This window comes from Citrus sinensis, chromosome 8, assembly GCF_022201045.2.
Source record: "Citrus sinensis cultivar Valencia sweet orange chromosome 8, DVS_A1.0, whole genome shotgun sequence".
In the NCBI taxonomy this organism is placed as follows: Eukaryota; Viridiplantae; Streptophyta; class Magnoliopsida; order Sapindales; family Rutaceae; genus Citrus; species Citrus sinensis.
Window position 1 is genome coordinate 24652304 of NC_068563.1, and position 15917 is coordinate 24668220.

Genomic DNA, 15917 nt, shown 5'->3' on the forward strand with positions numbered 1-15917 from the left:
TCGCTTGTCTCTCCAATTAATTATTTGCTTATCTACAGAAGTGTAGCATTTAAACAATATCATTAAATATAATTCATAATACGTATGATTATCACACTTCGATATTATTAATCTATAGAGGTGGGCACGAGTCAAGTTGACACAATAACACTCAATTTACTCGATTCATATAAGGTGTGGGTTGTGTAAAAATATACTTGAACTTAATCCGTAAAGTGTAAGTTGGGCCAAGTTAGGTTGGACTAATTCAAATTATTTATTTCATATTTTTTTAATATCATCTCAAAATTAAAATAATTAGATATTAACAAACATTTTTTTTTTTTGCATTGTATTTATTTACATTGTAAATATATATAATACATATATATTTTTAAAAATAATAGCAACTCATTGGTGCCCCAATTTGGTTTTGTAATCAATTGTAGGACACAAATAGCCAAAGACAAGAATATTCTTCCGAATTCCCATGTCCAAACACTCAAACTAACCGACCACATATCGCCTCTGGCGCACGTTAGTCAAGCCGAAGGAAAACCCTAGCTTCCTAAACCCTATATTTGTTTATTTCTTCTATTCATTCATCTTCAGTGCTGCCGCATCTGCTCTTCTCTCCGAAACCTTTACTGCATTTCCATCAAGCAGCACAATGGTAAGTAAACTTGAAGCCCTTATGCCATTAGTCGCTTTGCCTTTTATTCCCTAACAAAATCATAGATATAGAAAGATAATTGAGTGAGCAAATTTTTTTTTTTTTTAATAGATGTATTAGGTACATTTATGAAAATTGCTTTTAGTGATTTTTCTGATACCCAGTTGATCAATTTTGAGATAGCTGCTGTTTAATATATTAAATTTCTACATTTTTTTTTTCAGTTGCATAGCATAACTTTGAGCTAATACAAATAAAAAACTTGTTTTTCGGAATTGGGAATTTAAGTTTAATTGTTTGTTTTCATGAATAGTAGCCACATTTTGAAAAATAGGTAAGATTTTACTTCTTTGATTTTCAAAAAATTGTTTTATGCCTTGCGGTTTCTTGTCTGCTTATTTCTTTAACTATGATTTATTAGTTTAACATGTTATTTTTCTTTTGTGGCAGGCACCGAAGAAGGATAAGGCCCCACCTCCGGCCTCAAAGCCAGCAAAGTCTGGTGGAGGCAAGCAGAAGAAGAAGGTAAACTGAGATTTTGATTGATGGGGTTGTTTGGTTTGTAATTTGTAGTTGATTTTGGCGAATGTTGGATGTTTTCTGGATCCAAGTATTAATTTTGATTCTGTTGGGTGGTATGCAGAAGTGGAGCAAGGGAAAGCAAAAGGAGAAGGTGAACAATATGGTTTTGTTCGACCAGGCAACCTATGATAAGCTTCTTTCTGAGGCCCCCAAGTTTAAGCTTATTACTCCTTCAATCCTATCTGACAGACTGAGGGTACACTCATATATTATCCCTCCCCCCCCTCTTTTGGATTTGGATTTATTTACTGGTTATTATTCAATTTATAAAATTTAGAAGGTTAATGCCTTGTATAGTAGATAAACAGCATGCAGTTTTAAGCTTGAAATAAACTTGTGCTTCTAAAATTATTCCCCTGGTGATCTTTGTCCTTTTTATAACTTTGGGAATGGAAAAATGAATTTTTGTAGTGTCTGGTTTACATGTGCATGTGGATTCCCCATTAGTTCCTTGTGCACTATAAGCAAGGTGCACTAATATGGTAATTTATGTTCCGAAATATTATTGGTTGTGGTATGTACAGAGTTTTGTAAAAACACTCTGATTGTTGGATCTTTATAGTATGTATTCTTGTTTGCAGTTGTTTCTACGGATAGTTTCATTGTTTTCTAACTTACTCTGCACCGTTTAAACTTATTTAAATATTTGTTCCATGATTGAGTTTTTCTCTTTTGTTAGGTGCTTAATTCCATAGATTCTGTTTCTTTTTTAAGAGTCAAATTTTGCCCGATGATGGATAAATCAACAGAATTGAATGGTTGCTTGGTTTTTTATTCATCACACTCTTACATACCACCAATCATGCCTCTCTCTCTCTCTCTCTCTCTCTCTCTCTCTCTCTATTCTCTCTCTGTCTCTCCACACTCTGTGTGTGTGTGTGTGTGTGTGTATGTATATGTTTCTGTATGTGTTTCCATATGTGTTTGGTGGTGTGTGAATGTTTTGAAGAAGGCCATGCATTATGCCATATATGATGCTTCATAAGCTATGAGATCTGAGGGCAATTTTTTTTTTAACCAAGCTGTTTTTTTCCTCCTCTTACGCTTTCCAGCTCCAGTCGGTACCATATGTTTTGTTTTAAAAAATCTGTTGCAGTTGTGATGTACCTGTAATTACTTCTCACTTCTATGTTATTCAATGAGTTGATTATAAATGTTGTTTTATTCTCCTATCTGCTATCAGATAAATGGATCATTGGCACGTCGGGCTATCAAGGATTTGATGGCAAGAGGTTCCATCCGGATGATATCAGCTCATGCTAGCCAGCAGATTTACACCAGAGCCACCAATACCTAGATGAGGATAACCCTTTCATCACTCCATGGATAGATAGATTGTTTCTGCTCTGTTTCAGGGAACTAGTGCTTAGAACCTTTTTGGTACTTTGTGCCTGAAATTTTGTTTCTTATGCTTTTTGATATTCTTGATGATAGACAGAAATTTTTTATGTTAGTGAAATCAATTAATGGTTTTTTTTTTTTACCCCTTTCGGTTACAATTAAAGATGTTGAAACAAAGGTTATTTGGTGAGAAATATTCAATATTTACTTTGCTTCCTATTATCCCATATGTTGCTATAGTGCTTGTGACTTTTCGTCCATCCTAGTGTAGCATTATGATATTTTGGTTATTTGATATATGCTTTGCTCATCTTGTTGTCCGATATAAACTCCCTTGCACGGTTCTTCGTACTAAACAAGTCATTTACCATCAAGCTATCAGTATTATTACTAGCTACAATATTAGGAATTTAATATTTGAGCCTTAACTTTAGTCTCAATGCCATGTGTTATTGATTTATTAAAAGATAATTTCTGGTTAGGACGAAGAATGTTACTCTGAAATATTAGTATTATTACTAATATTAATGTGTTAAAACTGAGTTTTAACTTTAGTCATAATGTTATGTATCACTTATTTATTAAAAGATAATTTCATAATTTATAAATTTATTTAACAATTATTTATTAAATAAACATTATATTAATTGGGACTTTAATTGAGAATTAGGTATTGGAATAACTAGCAGCACATGGTACTGTTTTTGTTCAATTTTAAATCGAAAATTCAAGTTAAAATATAGTACTGTAGAACACGTACTTGTAATTTCAGTCAGGTTTTTCATTATTTGTATCGGACGGTTGGGGCCTAAGATTTTTAAATAAATTTAGTTTATTTTTTGGAGAAGAAATAAATTTATTTAGTTGGACATACATAGTTAAAAAAAATTAATTTCTGCTCGCCTATCTCTCAATCGTTAGATAGAAAAAAATAAAAGAAAATAAATAGGACGATTAAAAACGGTTGTAACCAATTGGTAAAATTATTGTCACATAAAATATGCTAAATAAGTAGAAAGTCTTTTGAATGTCAATTAATATTACACATTTAAAACATTATCCCAATTAAAGTTAAAGTTTGAGTTGAGATTACGAAGATCTGCGCTGTAGATACTTCATAAATGCTATGTTTATGAGTCATCAAATTCATATATCTAATAATTTATACTACAATTTACTAAAATTTTAAATAGTATATATTTATTTATTTTATACTTTAAAATAAATGCAATTCTTTATGATATTTTAACACCGAAGGATTTTACTAAATAGGAATGTATTAAAATGGATTTTACCATAATACCATTGTTCTTCTCTTGTGCCTATAAAATCACCAACTTGTGACAATATTTGGACAGTAAAAATTAGTTCAATATGACATGGAGAAGAAATATTGGCTTAAAACTTCTTCCCATGACCAAAACATTGGTGATCTTATCTTCCTAAACATCATCGATCGTTGTTCATGGCATTTCAGAAAATTTCAAGCCTACGGCCTACTCCTCTTCAATGGTAAGGGATCAAGTTATCTATCACGGCATTATATTTAAATTTCTCTTAATAAATTACATAAAAGAATATATTATACAATAATTATGACACGTATAATTCTTTGTGTTGACGCGTGTTTGATCCATCATGATTGTATTAAATAGTTTATAGAAAGATTTTTTTTTTAAAAAGTGTTTTTAAAACATGAGTGACGTCAAAATTTTATCGTTTTCATTAAGTACGATCTATTAATTCTTCATGGTCATAATTGATAATGTGCAATAAATTTTGCAGGTGAATATTATAAAAAATAATTCACCATTGGGAGAAGACAAAGCATCGTCCATGCGCTTCTCCATCTCTTAAGATAAACAACTCCAGCTATGAAAATAATACATGATGGGGGAGATGCGTATGGCGAAACCAAGATTTTGATTCAATACTCAATGGGGGCCATAGTGGAGAATTAATAAACTTAAGTGGGCAAAAGAAAAATAACATAAACTTAACGAGATAGAATGTAAATGTCACATAGAAATGGGGTAAATTTCAGTGAAAGTGGTACAGAGAGGGTGCTTCTTGGGCATTCGTGTTCTTATGTTTGATTTTGTATTATTCTCAGCTTGAATGAATATACATAATTTGATGACAATCTCAGCTTATTCGTTTCATATTTATTTATGTGCCTGAATGAGTGTATAATATATATATTCTTATTCTTTCCAATTAAGCTTTTGGATCTCTTTAGAGAAAACAAGAAAAAATGCATAATTTGGTATTAATCCCAATAAATCTTATGTCTAACTCAAGCTGCTTTCAATTTGATTCAAAATTTTAACTCATCAGTGATTCCAAAGGATGTAAATTAACTTCACATTATATCACACACACACACACACACATATGTATATAATTAATTAGTGTGTGTGTGTGTATGAAAATTGGAAAATTTAGACAGAAATAAATGCATTATTAAAAAGAAAACAAAAAGAAAGCAATGCCAGCAATGAATAAGATGTTGCCAACGGGAGTAATTAAGCAAAAAAACAATTATAGAACCACAACCAATTTCACACAAATTAATATGACAATATTAAATTATCTTAATTATGATTTACGGATGAGTGCAACAAATAGAAATGACTCGCACAAAACTACACATCTTTCTAAGCGTATCTCATGACTACACGTGAGTTTAAAGACACTTTAGTGAGCTAAATATATATATATATATATGTGATTTTTCGTCATTTTAAATAATTGAAAAACAATAAATCATATAATTTAATCAAGCCATTGTATAATTTGTATACTTTATACATACTTATGATACAATGATCATCAAGCTTCAACATTAGTAGTGGTATTTGAAAACGGTTGCTACCCTGAATAATTGCTACAAACAATATACTAAGTGACAGGGGCTTTTAGTGTAAATAAATGTTCAAAAGAAATGTAAACTCTGTTCTTGTTAGAAGATAAAATTTTGTAGATTTTGGATGCAGATATGCAATTTATGTATATATTTATAAGTCATTTTTTAAATTCATGCATTGGATGCATCGTGTATAAATGTTTTTACGACATCAAGTTACTAGGAAATAGAACCGAGTTTCGAACGGCTTTGAAAAAGAATTTAATATTATCATTTTTTCTTACTTTGCACTTAATGAAATTGATAAAAAATATGAATTGATTTTTTTTAAAGATGAGACAGCCTTATAAAACTAATGTTATTTATGAAAGTTAATTATTTTTTTGTTAACTTTAAAAATATATATTAATGTGTATAGTGAAAGTGTACAAACCTCATACCTTTTGTAGTTATTGATAAGTTCCAAATTATATTCAACTTGCTAATATGTTAGAACTTTATATCTCTTGTTTTCCAACTAGCTCCAACAATCTCAATATCACCCACACTATATAAACTTCCGACATCATCTGTAATATTATGAAAAAATAACATAAATATGTTAAAACATAGGGATCAATAATTTCTAATATACACTTAAAGATTAGCAAACATTAATAATTAAAAAAATGAGAAGATTGTGTTATCATTCACACATATATCAATCAAATTCGAAGATTTGAATTGGAATCCATTGATCGGAATCTTAACAGTTCCTTCTTCTAACCTCTTAAGCGAAGTTATAACTAAGAAAATAATCTTATACTAATTTAAAAGTGGTTTGTACTCGACTGTAGTTGAAACAACTTTTAAATTTTGACACTGTACAAAGAACCCTCACTCAACATGTACCTAAACCTTATCACTGAATTTTTCTTGATTGTTGCATGCATTAGATTTTCCTACGAAAAAAAATGTTACATTAAGTGTAAAACAATTGGGAAAAAAATTAGAGAAAACAATGGGAGAATGAATTTTTTATATAACATTTTCATTAATAAAAATCATGTTCACACTAATTAATTCTCCATTCTTCTTGGTATTACCAGACTCCCACATCTTACAATGCCTAACCCTTATCATCCAATTATCTTTATCATTGTTCAACTCATGAAGAAAAGAGTACTCCATGAAGCATACAATATTAAAAATTCAAATAAATCAAAAAAATAAAAACACAAGAACATTTCTAAAGAGGATGTTGGTTAAATAATTAAAAAACTCAAACATAACAAATCTTAAATACTTAATGTTTGTAGATTTTGAAGAAGGCAAAAGACACTAAACAAAATGTTGCATAATTAAATATGTGATTATGACATTAAAATTAGGCCCTAGTGGCATTGGTGAGGGAAGATGAAGGAACATATCTTCCTATATTAATTAGTTGATGTATTTTAAGCCACTAAAGTTTAGTTGTTGGCTTAATAAAATAAATGAATGTTTCAAGACTTATAATTAATTATTATTAATAGTTACATATTGTTGAATTTAAATAGAAAGAGGAAGAGACATGTAATCTTTTGTAATCTAATAATTATTTTCTATTTTTAATATTTTGTAATGTAATTATTTTTAATTTCAACCAATATATTAGATAATAGAGAATATAAAAAGATGAGAAATAATGATGCCACAAATCTTAAATACTTAATGTTTATAGAGTTTGAAGAAGCCAAAAGACACTAAACAAAAGGTTGCATAATTAAATATGAGATTATGACATTAAAATTAGGCCCTAATGACATTGTTGAGGGAAGATGAACGAACTTTCTTTCCTATATTAATTAATTGATATATTTTAAGCCACCAAAGTTTAATTGTTGGCATAATAAAATAAATGAATGTTTCATAACTTATAATTAATTATTATTAATGGTTACATATTGTTGAATTGGAGATACATAGCTACAATAAGATTTTTTATTCTTAAACAAAAATTTATTTATTTATTTAATCTATTTCATGGTGGGAATGTTGGATATACATTTACGCCATGATTTGGCATTATAAGAGAAATTTCAATAAATCATATCTATTCATTTTATCGATAACCAAGCTGCATCTAATGTATCATAAGTAATTTTTCTTTTCTATTTTTTCCTTCAGATTGAATTGAAATCAATTCTTGAATGAGGTATTTGTGGCAGATTTTGAAAACAATAGAGTTATCTTCATCTGATGGTTGTTTTATATGATATGTTTCTATCTAGTTTTTTAAATCTATCCCTATAATAAAGGGCCTAGCTAAGATAAGATTCCTAGTCTATGTTAACTTCAAGCCTATATATATTCTTGTAATTAGTTGATTATAGTATAATAAGAAAGCATAGTGTTTACTATTTCCTTCCTATACCTGTTACATGGTACCAGAGCAAGGTATTTGGTTAAAGGAAACCATGGTAAAAACAGTCATGACTGGCACAAGTAGGAGTATTGACTCTCATGAATCTTTTGAAACTTCTCAGATTCATTCTCAGTCAACTCCTACAATTGATCCCACTACAATAATTGACACGACCCGCCTCGACCTATAACAACCTCTATATTTCATCCGAAAATATACATTTAAAACTTGCATAATTCATGTCTCATTATACATATTCATACTACAAGTATATATATCCATATAAAAACATAAGCAACATAAACATGCTCAAAATGCAAGATATTCAGTAGTGTGTCTTGTGGCCTAATCTCCATTAACTAGAATTGATCTGCACAAAATCCTACGGAATCCTAGGAGAAAAGGGATAAATAAGAAAATAGTGAGCTTGTGGCTCAATAAGTGGATCTAATTAATAACAATAATAATAATAATAATAAAAGTAGTGTATTAGTGCTTATACTTAATCATGTGACTTAACTCCACACTGAATATCATACATCAGCAGACATGGAATTCATACATACATACATGAAAAAACTGTAGCAAACACTGCCCATGGAAAATAACTCTCAATACTCATCAGGATCATCATTGCACGAGTAGAACGAGGGAAAAACCTCTAATACCCAGCGGAATTTAACTACATCGCATGTGTATAGTAACCTAACTCTCAATACGCATGCGTAGAGTCTATATGGAAGGGTACATATATGGTAACTGGCAATCACATCTCATGACTTAATTAAATATATAATATGTGTACATGTAATCATAAGATGATATTAAATCATATTATCAAACATAAATGCTTCACGGAATACATAACAGTAATAATAGTATCCACTCACAAATTCTATTTCACTCTGAGGTTCGTTAGGGTTATTGTGTCTCTGGATTCTTGGATTTCTCCTAAAATACAAGATTCAAAAATTAACTATTGGGACTGATATAAAAACTTATACGTGACATGTAAACTGTAACATAACTACTCAAACTTCATAAATCTATTACCCATTAGTTTACTAAATTTTAATCTAACTATCCAATTCTATTTTTCAGTAACTTTTCCTTTTAATTTCTCTCTTCCCCACTCTCGGCTTCTTCATTTTCTTCTATTCTTTTCTTTTCTCTTATTTCTCTCGATTTCCTTTCTTATTAGCTCTCTGCTCCTATTGATAAAATGAGGCAGCTGTCAAAATTTATATATAAACATTAACACTGCCTCAAGCAAGCAAGTGGAATGTGCATGTGGCAAACAAGAAGGGAAGCCGGCATGTGGAGAAATGGTGAAGCAGACAGCTGAAATGATGAAGCACGCAGCTTGGTGGCGCAAAATTAATGACCCATTCTAGCTTTTTTTTTTTTTTTTTTTTTTTGTGTGCAGGCGGTGCATGACAATAACTGAAAGTACATCAATTCAAATCACATCCCACAAACTCAATGGAAAGAACTTTCTCCAGTGGTCTCATTGTGTTCAAGTGGTAATTCAAGGGCATGGAAAACTTGACTATCTTCTTGGACAAAAGCAGAGGCTAGATGAAAATGATCTTACATTCCAAATTGAGATGTTGAAAATTCTATCGTTGTGGCATGGTTGGTCAACTCAATGGAACCAAATATTGGGCAGACATATTTATTTTAATAAAAAGTTGTTGAACTGTAGAAATTTGTCAAAGAAACTTTCTCAAACTTGAAAAAATCATCGCAGATGTTTGAGTTGAGGAATATGGCTTGATCCATATATAACTGATATCTTTTTAGTTTTGAATCTAATTTAATCATATTAACTTAAAAATTCAAAAATATAATGAGAATGATCATGAATGGATCTTATTTTATTCTATTCTATCAATTTTTTTTTGTATATATAATATTCAATTAATGATTTCAAAAGAAATTCAAATAATGTAATTTTTCTATAATATTGACGTGCGTACTGTCCATGAGCATTGATTACTCTTGGCCATCAATTATAGCACGATGAATGTCGCGAGTGGGATTGTTGGCTAACATTGTGACGAGCTGGACTACTCAACCACTGACAAGGCAACGTGCTACTCGTTTATGATAAGATGAGGACGAGTTGGTGCTAGCTACAACATGAGTGATTTGAAAAGAATGAGTGAGACTATGAGAGAGTGGGTTAGATTTTGATTTATGAATTATGAACTTGTGGGATTGTAGGCTTTAGGCTGTATGTGGTTAAGTCTAGATTATATTGAAGTCTTTATTTAATTATTTTTATATTATTTATATAAATATTTTGATAATTTTTTACACCAATATTTAATTTTTTACAATTTAAAATTTGTTATTTATTCACTAAAAATTATAGAAAAATAAATTAAAAATTAAAATTAAAATGAAGAAATGTGAAAATGAGGATAGCAACAGTTGGACAAGTGGGGAATGTTGGGGCGATCTAGAAAAGTTTGGGTAGAGCTAGATCTAAATGTTGGTTAGGAAAGCGTCTTGTAGTAAGAGGAGTAGTTATGAACCCTATAGACCACCCCCATGAGGGTAGTGAAAGAAGGGTTTCGATTGGTAGAGAAAGACTTGCAACCCCTTGGGGTTATCCTATACTTGGAAGACGAAGTAGAAAAAGGAATAAATATAGTGATAATTTGATTCTTCGTCACCATACTAAATAGGAGAGAAAATCGATTTTTTTCTTCGTTTTTACAATTTACAAAAAAGAAAAAGAAAAAAATAGGTTTAATTAACTGCGATATGTAGGATTCCACCGCATCTCTATCCCTTTCTCAAATAAAAAATTAGGTATGAGATTATCTTTATACCTCCCCAAACGAGGAAAATCCCCCAAGGACCTTTCCCCGTTGGAATTTCTGCCATCCCTATATATTATAATCTTTGAAACCATTATTTCAAGGCAGCCATGGATAGACATCCTTCCAAAACTGACAAATATATTGTTAAATATGTATAAAAATAATTTTCAGTCCTCATATCATCGGGCAAACAGCTTAGTCTCTCAGTGAATACATCAAGCGGGATCGACGGATCTCTTTCGTTTATCCCGTTTCTTTCTTATTTCTTTCTTTCTTTCTGCCTTTTCTTCCTCTCCATACCGATCTCTCTCTCTTGTCCAGAAATAAGACGACATTTTCTTTTTATAAGAAGAATCTAGGGACAGTTAAGAATTGAAATAAACTAAAATGCCCTTGAATAAAAAAAGTGACTAAAATACCAAAAAAGAATTGGGTTTATTACACTATATGCGCGCCACTTCTGAAATATGTTTCTAGCGTCATGTAAACAAAAACCTTGTTGCTTTTAAAATGATGTTAAATATTAAACAAAAGGACAATTAGCAAGTCCTACCTTAAATATGATTTACAATGACTACAATTTAAAAAAAAAAAAAGTCACTGGCATCTGAGAATTTCTATTCTTTGGTATATGGTATTTTTACTTGTAAAATAAAATAAAATAAAATAAAATAAATAAAACACAATTAAAATCGTTTAAGGAAATAATAATTGCGTGGGACTACGAAGCCTACGGGCATAGGAAAAATTTCAGGTGGGCGAAGCCTATTTCAGTGGATAGAAAAAATTACTGAATACTACAAAATTTCATTTAACTAAGTTATGATGGCCAAGGCTTTATATCCCTTTCATAATAATAGAAAACCCTGAAAGGAATAATTCCTAAAGTAGTCTGGAGTTCTCCACAGCATGTATGCTCTCATATAGCTTAAACAAATTTTCGCTATAGCTTCACCTCTGCCCTAGCACAACATGTATCCTCTCTCACATATTTTTTGGGAAGGAAATGACGTTGCTGATAATGTAGGAAAGTCGAATGCTTATTCAGATAATTTTGATTGGTGGGATCATAATCCTTCCCTCATTGTCTCATCTTCATTAATTGGGATACTCTTGTTTCAGAAATTAATTTTGGCATTGCGGTCTTTCATATTTAATTTTTTCACGCATAGCTCCATTGATCAGTGATGACGATGACTCATATATTCAAGCTTAGTTTCGATAGCAGCTCCAATTTTAATATCATGCCAATATTTTTTTCCTTATATCATATTGAATTGAATTTGCTGTCAAAATACTACGGCAAGGACTTTACGGTGGTATATAGGTGACCAATAGCATAACAAGTTTTGCAATATTTACCTTAATGTATGCATTTGTATTGGTACAAGCCATTTAGCCATAACCAATCAGATTGAAATATTTTATATTCCTGTTGCTTCTTAGTTGTATGTTATCCTTTCTACGTAAAAGTAGATTGCACCACAGGTATAGTTTCTATCACTGTGCCACTTTAAAGAAACCAACTCTAATGTTGGAGAATGCCATAAAAGAGTCAAGTTATTCTTGATAGTACATTGATTGTAGTTAAATTGATATGAAAATGATGTGGAGTTGTTGTAATGTTTAATTTCTCTTTAGTTGAATAACATTTATGCCTATGTTTAAAAATAAAAAATAAAAAAGACTGGAAATTTGTCTTGCTCAAGTCAAATATAAGAAAGAGTGAAACATTCTTCAAAAGTACTTCCACGTAGCAGTGTCTGGAAATGAGCTGCTTTAACTATTTGTGCGCTAATCAAAGCGGTAAAAGGGAAAAAGAAAAATCAAGCCTCCAAAACGCCAGACTTTATAAGAAAAAAATTCAATCTCCATCAAAATAAGAAAGAGCTGATCGACTACTTTCCAAGTTGTCCAAATCTAATAGCAACCCTAAATAAAACGGAAATCATCAAGATATATCACTGAGAGAATTTACATAGATTAAAAGGGGAAAAAGGATAATCTAAATGTATGCACATTAGATTGAACAATATCAAGGAATTCAATAACTTCACATTTATTTCTCATATATATTCTGAGGTTCTGATTGGTTTTAACTTTTAGTAAAGTATTTAGTAAACACTCGAGTAGAAACCTGTAATATTTTCTATAAAAGTATTATTTAACAGTCATATTTACTTTTTTTTATACCTACAGCCACAATATTTCAATACCAAACAAAACCTAATTCTTCTTCTAGATGGTAATAAAACAAATTTGAAATACTTTTGATGTGGTATTAACCATAAGGATAAGACGTTATGTTGGAAAAAAATACGTGAACAAAAATCACTCTCAATTTACTTGAAGTCCATAATTAGAAGAGTGAAGAGACAGATGGATCATAAACTTGATCCAAGATGAATAAATTCAACCCAAATCATGGAAGATTCTATGAGTAAGTATAGTTGGTGAGGTTTGAATTATTTGTATTAGGTGTGGTAGGTTTGGTAAGTGAAGATGAATGATTATTAATTTTTTGTAATTTCTTATTTGAATGGTTGTGATTAGCTTGTTTCATGTATAAATACCCCATCTTCCCTTTAGTTTAAGCATCAAGTGATGTAATAAAATCTCTAAATGGTGAGGAGTGTTGTTGAAGAAATAAAATAGTATGTTTTTTTTTTAGTGTTATATGTGTTAATTCTCCAACAGAGACTAGTATTCATCCGATCATATTACTTACAAGCTCGAGTAATTATATTATAATTTCACAGCCTGCTACAGAGATACCCTGCCTCTAAACACCAATTCTATTAAACAAACGCGAAGTGTGTCAAAACAAGAATATACACGCAAAATATAATAGCCTATGAGAAAGATTTGAAATGGTAAATTATTGAGGCAATCAGAGTGAAAAACACAAGAGCTGAATCTGTATAATGAACTCGACTAAAAGTACTCACTATTTGCTTAAGCAAAAGCAAAATAAAAAAAAAAAAAAAAACCTAACTCATCCTTAGCCTGCGTGCTTTCTATTCTAACTAAAAACTTCGTTACAATAACTAATTAATTGACTTAAAATGATGGAATATGATAAAGTTAATTATTAAGTAAACCAGAGTGAGAATCAAATGCTCAGTTAAGACTTAATCTTTACTCAAGAAAAATTTGAAAAGTTTATCATAAATTAAATAATTTCCTCTTTAAACCCACTTTTCAACCTCTTTCCTCTGTCTGACATATTTTACCAAGGTCAGGGGTAACAAGACTTTCTACGCATACAGTATTTTCACTCCAAAGGTCATGCGGCAGGCCATGAATCTGAAACCTATGTGAACTCTGCTCTTTTAGATCGTGCCAAGAAAAATGATAGCCTTCTGGAGACTCTAGACGAACTAAAACCTTATTTCCACATTCTGAATAAGCAATGGTTTTCAAATATGCCCCCTCTAGGGACGGTGAAAACGAAAACAGTTTAGTCCAAGACTCCTTAATCCCATATTCCTTCATCACCCATATGTCGTAGTAATCATTATTTCTCGTGTTATTTCTCCTGTTGGCGCAAGTCACGGACAGACATCCTCCCAAAACCGACAAATTGCTAAAATATGTAAAAGAAGATTTCTCATGCGTCATTTCATCAGGCAAGGGCACAACAAAAAAATTCTCGTTCTTTAAATCAAATGCTGTTATAAGAAGAGGATGGCAGTCCCATTCCAGTTCCACCCAATTCAAAGCACCGCCTACGACAGCTCCACGTCCACGTAATGTAGCAGTCAAAGCACTGTGATATGAGAAGTCTTGGACTCTTTTCCAAGAATTAGTCTTCAAACTATAAACAAAAACTTGTTTTTTCCGCATCACAATTCTCACCATCTTGTAGTCGTCAATAGAAGCGTCGTAACCAAAGCCGAACTGATCGATGACAGTTTTGTTGTGGTGAGATTCAGAATCAAACACAATATTGGGTAATAGTTGGTGTTTCTTGGTTGACGGGTTCAACAAATAAACATCGTTCCGCCAGTGCCTTTGTAGAGCCAGTAATCCATTGCAAGAACCAATAACTTTAATAGGTTTTTTGGGATAACTGTCGAGTGGATGATCAAGTAGTTGTACCGCAATATCCAGGGAATCCATATTTACTGAGAAGAATCCTGAATAGAATTCAAGAATAAGGCTGGATTTGGAGTAAGTTTCTTTGGAGCGACTGAGATGGAGCTTTACGAATTCAGGACTGTCGATTGAGGCACAAAACTGCTTCGACACACATCTGAAGCGCAGGAGAGACTTTACGGGCAATAAGCTTAGAATCTCAGTGATTACATCAAGCGGGATTGACATCTCTTTCGTTATTAAGATTATCGTTTAGGGTTTCTTCCAAATTTTTTTTTTTTGTTTTAAATTGGATTTGTTTGGGATAAGAGTTTTGCTTGTACTTATACGAAAGAAAACATAATCTCTTTTAATCTTAAAAAACCTCAACCAAACCGGATAAGAAAATAATAATTGATTAGGAGAAAGAAACTACGTACATCTATAAAAAATAAAATAAAAAATACTTAATTAATAAAAACAATGATACTAGGATTAATTAGTTGGGATATTTAACTTGTATGATGTGGAAACGATGTGGAACTATTTGGTTAGCTTAAGTTATAGTTAATTAGTTATTGAATTCTATTAATTCTAATTTAGATGGTGAAATTTTATTGATGGCACATTAATTAAGATATAATGTTTGTATCCTAATTGAGTAAACATTGCTCTTTTTTTTCAAAATCCATAATGCTATGCTTACTTAATTGAGATGTTTAATTCGTATGCCGATTGATATGACAAATGATGTGGTATTACTTAATTGGCTCAAGTGATAGTTTGTTATTAAATTTTGTCATTTCTCACAAATTTGTGAAATTTTATTGATTAAAAACTAACCATTTCAATTGAGTAAATATAGCAATACAACAATTTCTCACGAATTCTAGAATTTATTCCCCAATAAAATAATAAGCGCAATAAATGAAAAGCAAGTATATTTTCTTCTATCATTTGGAAATAACTTGCGAAATTGTCTTTGGCAAAAATAGCACGATGGCCATTTATACCTAGGGAGCTAGGAACTTGATGTTATAAAACACGCTCATGATAAAAAAAAAAAACAAAAACAAAAATTGTTGGGGGAAATCTGTGTGCTAAGTGGGTCAATAACTTAGTGACACATGGTAAGAAAAGTTAACTAAAAAAAGTCAATTTGTTTAAATGCGCATCTGGATA

At 30.9% G+C, this 15917-nt stretch overlaps 2 protein-coding genes and 1 long non-coding RNA gene across 3 annotated transcripts; 2 read left to right on the forward strand and 1 right to left on the reverse strand.

Annotated features, from left to right (window-relative positions):
- The first annotated feature begins 497 nt into the window (after positions 1 to 497).
- Positions 498 to 2797, forward strand: LOC102620206 (40S ribosomal protein S25-3). The gene is made up of 4 exons (XM_006487832.3): positions 498 to 652; positions 1103 to 1177; positions 1296 to 1430; positions 2418 to 2797. Exons 1-4 carry the CDS (start codon positions 650 to 652, stop codon positions 2529 to 2531), a joined length of 327 nt encoding a protein of 108 aa, XP_006487895.1. The 5' UTR covers positions 498 to 649; the 3' UTR covers positions 2532 to 2797.
- A 1145-nt stretch (positions 2798 to 3942) lies between these two features.
- On the forward strand, positions 3943 to 4718 carry LOC127899441 (uncharacterized). The gene is made up of 2 exons (XR_008051298.1): positions 3943 to 4087; positions 4361 to 4718. It is a non-coding gene; the product is annotated as an uncharacterized LOC127899441 (long non-coding RNA).
- A 9141-nt stretch (positions 4719 to 13859) lies between these two features.
- On the reverse strand, positions 13860 to 14984 carry LOC102631095 (F-box protein CPR1-like). Its single transcript, XM_006487867.1, has one exon. It carries the CDS (start codon positions 14982 to 14984, stop codon positions 13860 to 13862), a length of 1125 nt encoding a protein of 374 aa, XP_006487930.1.
- Between the last annotated feature and the right edge of the window lie 933 nt (positions 14985 to 15917).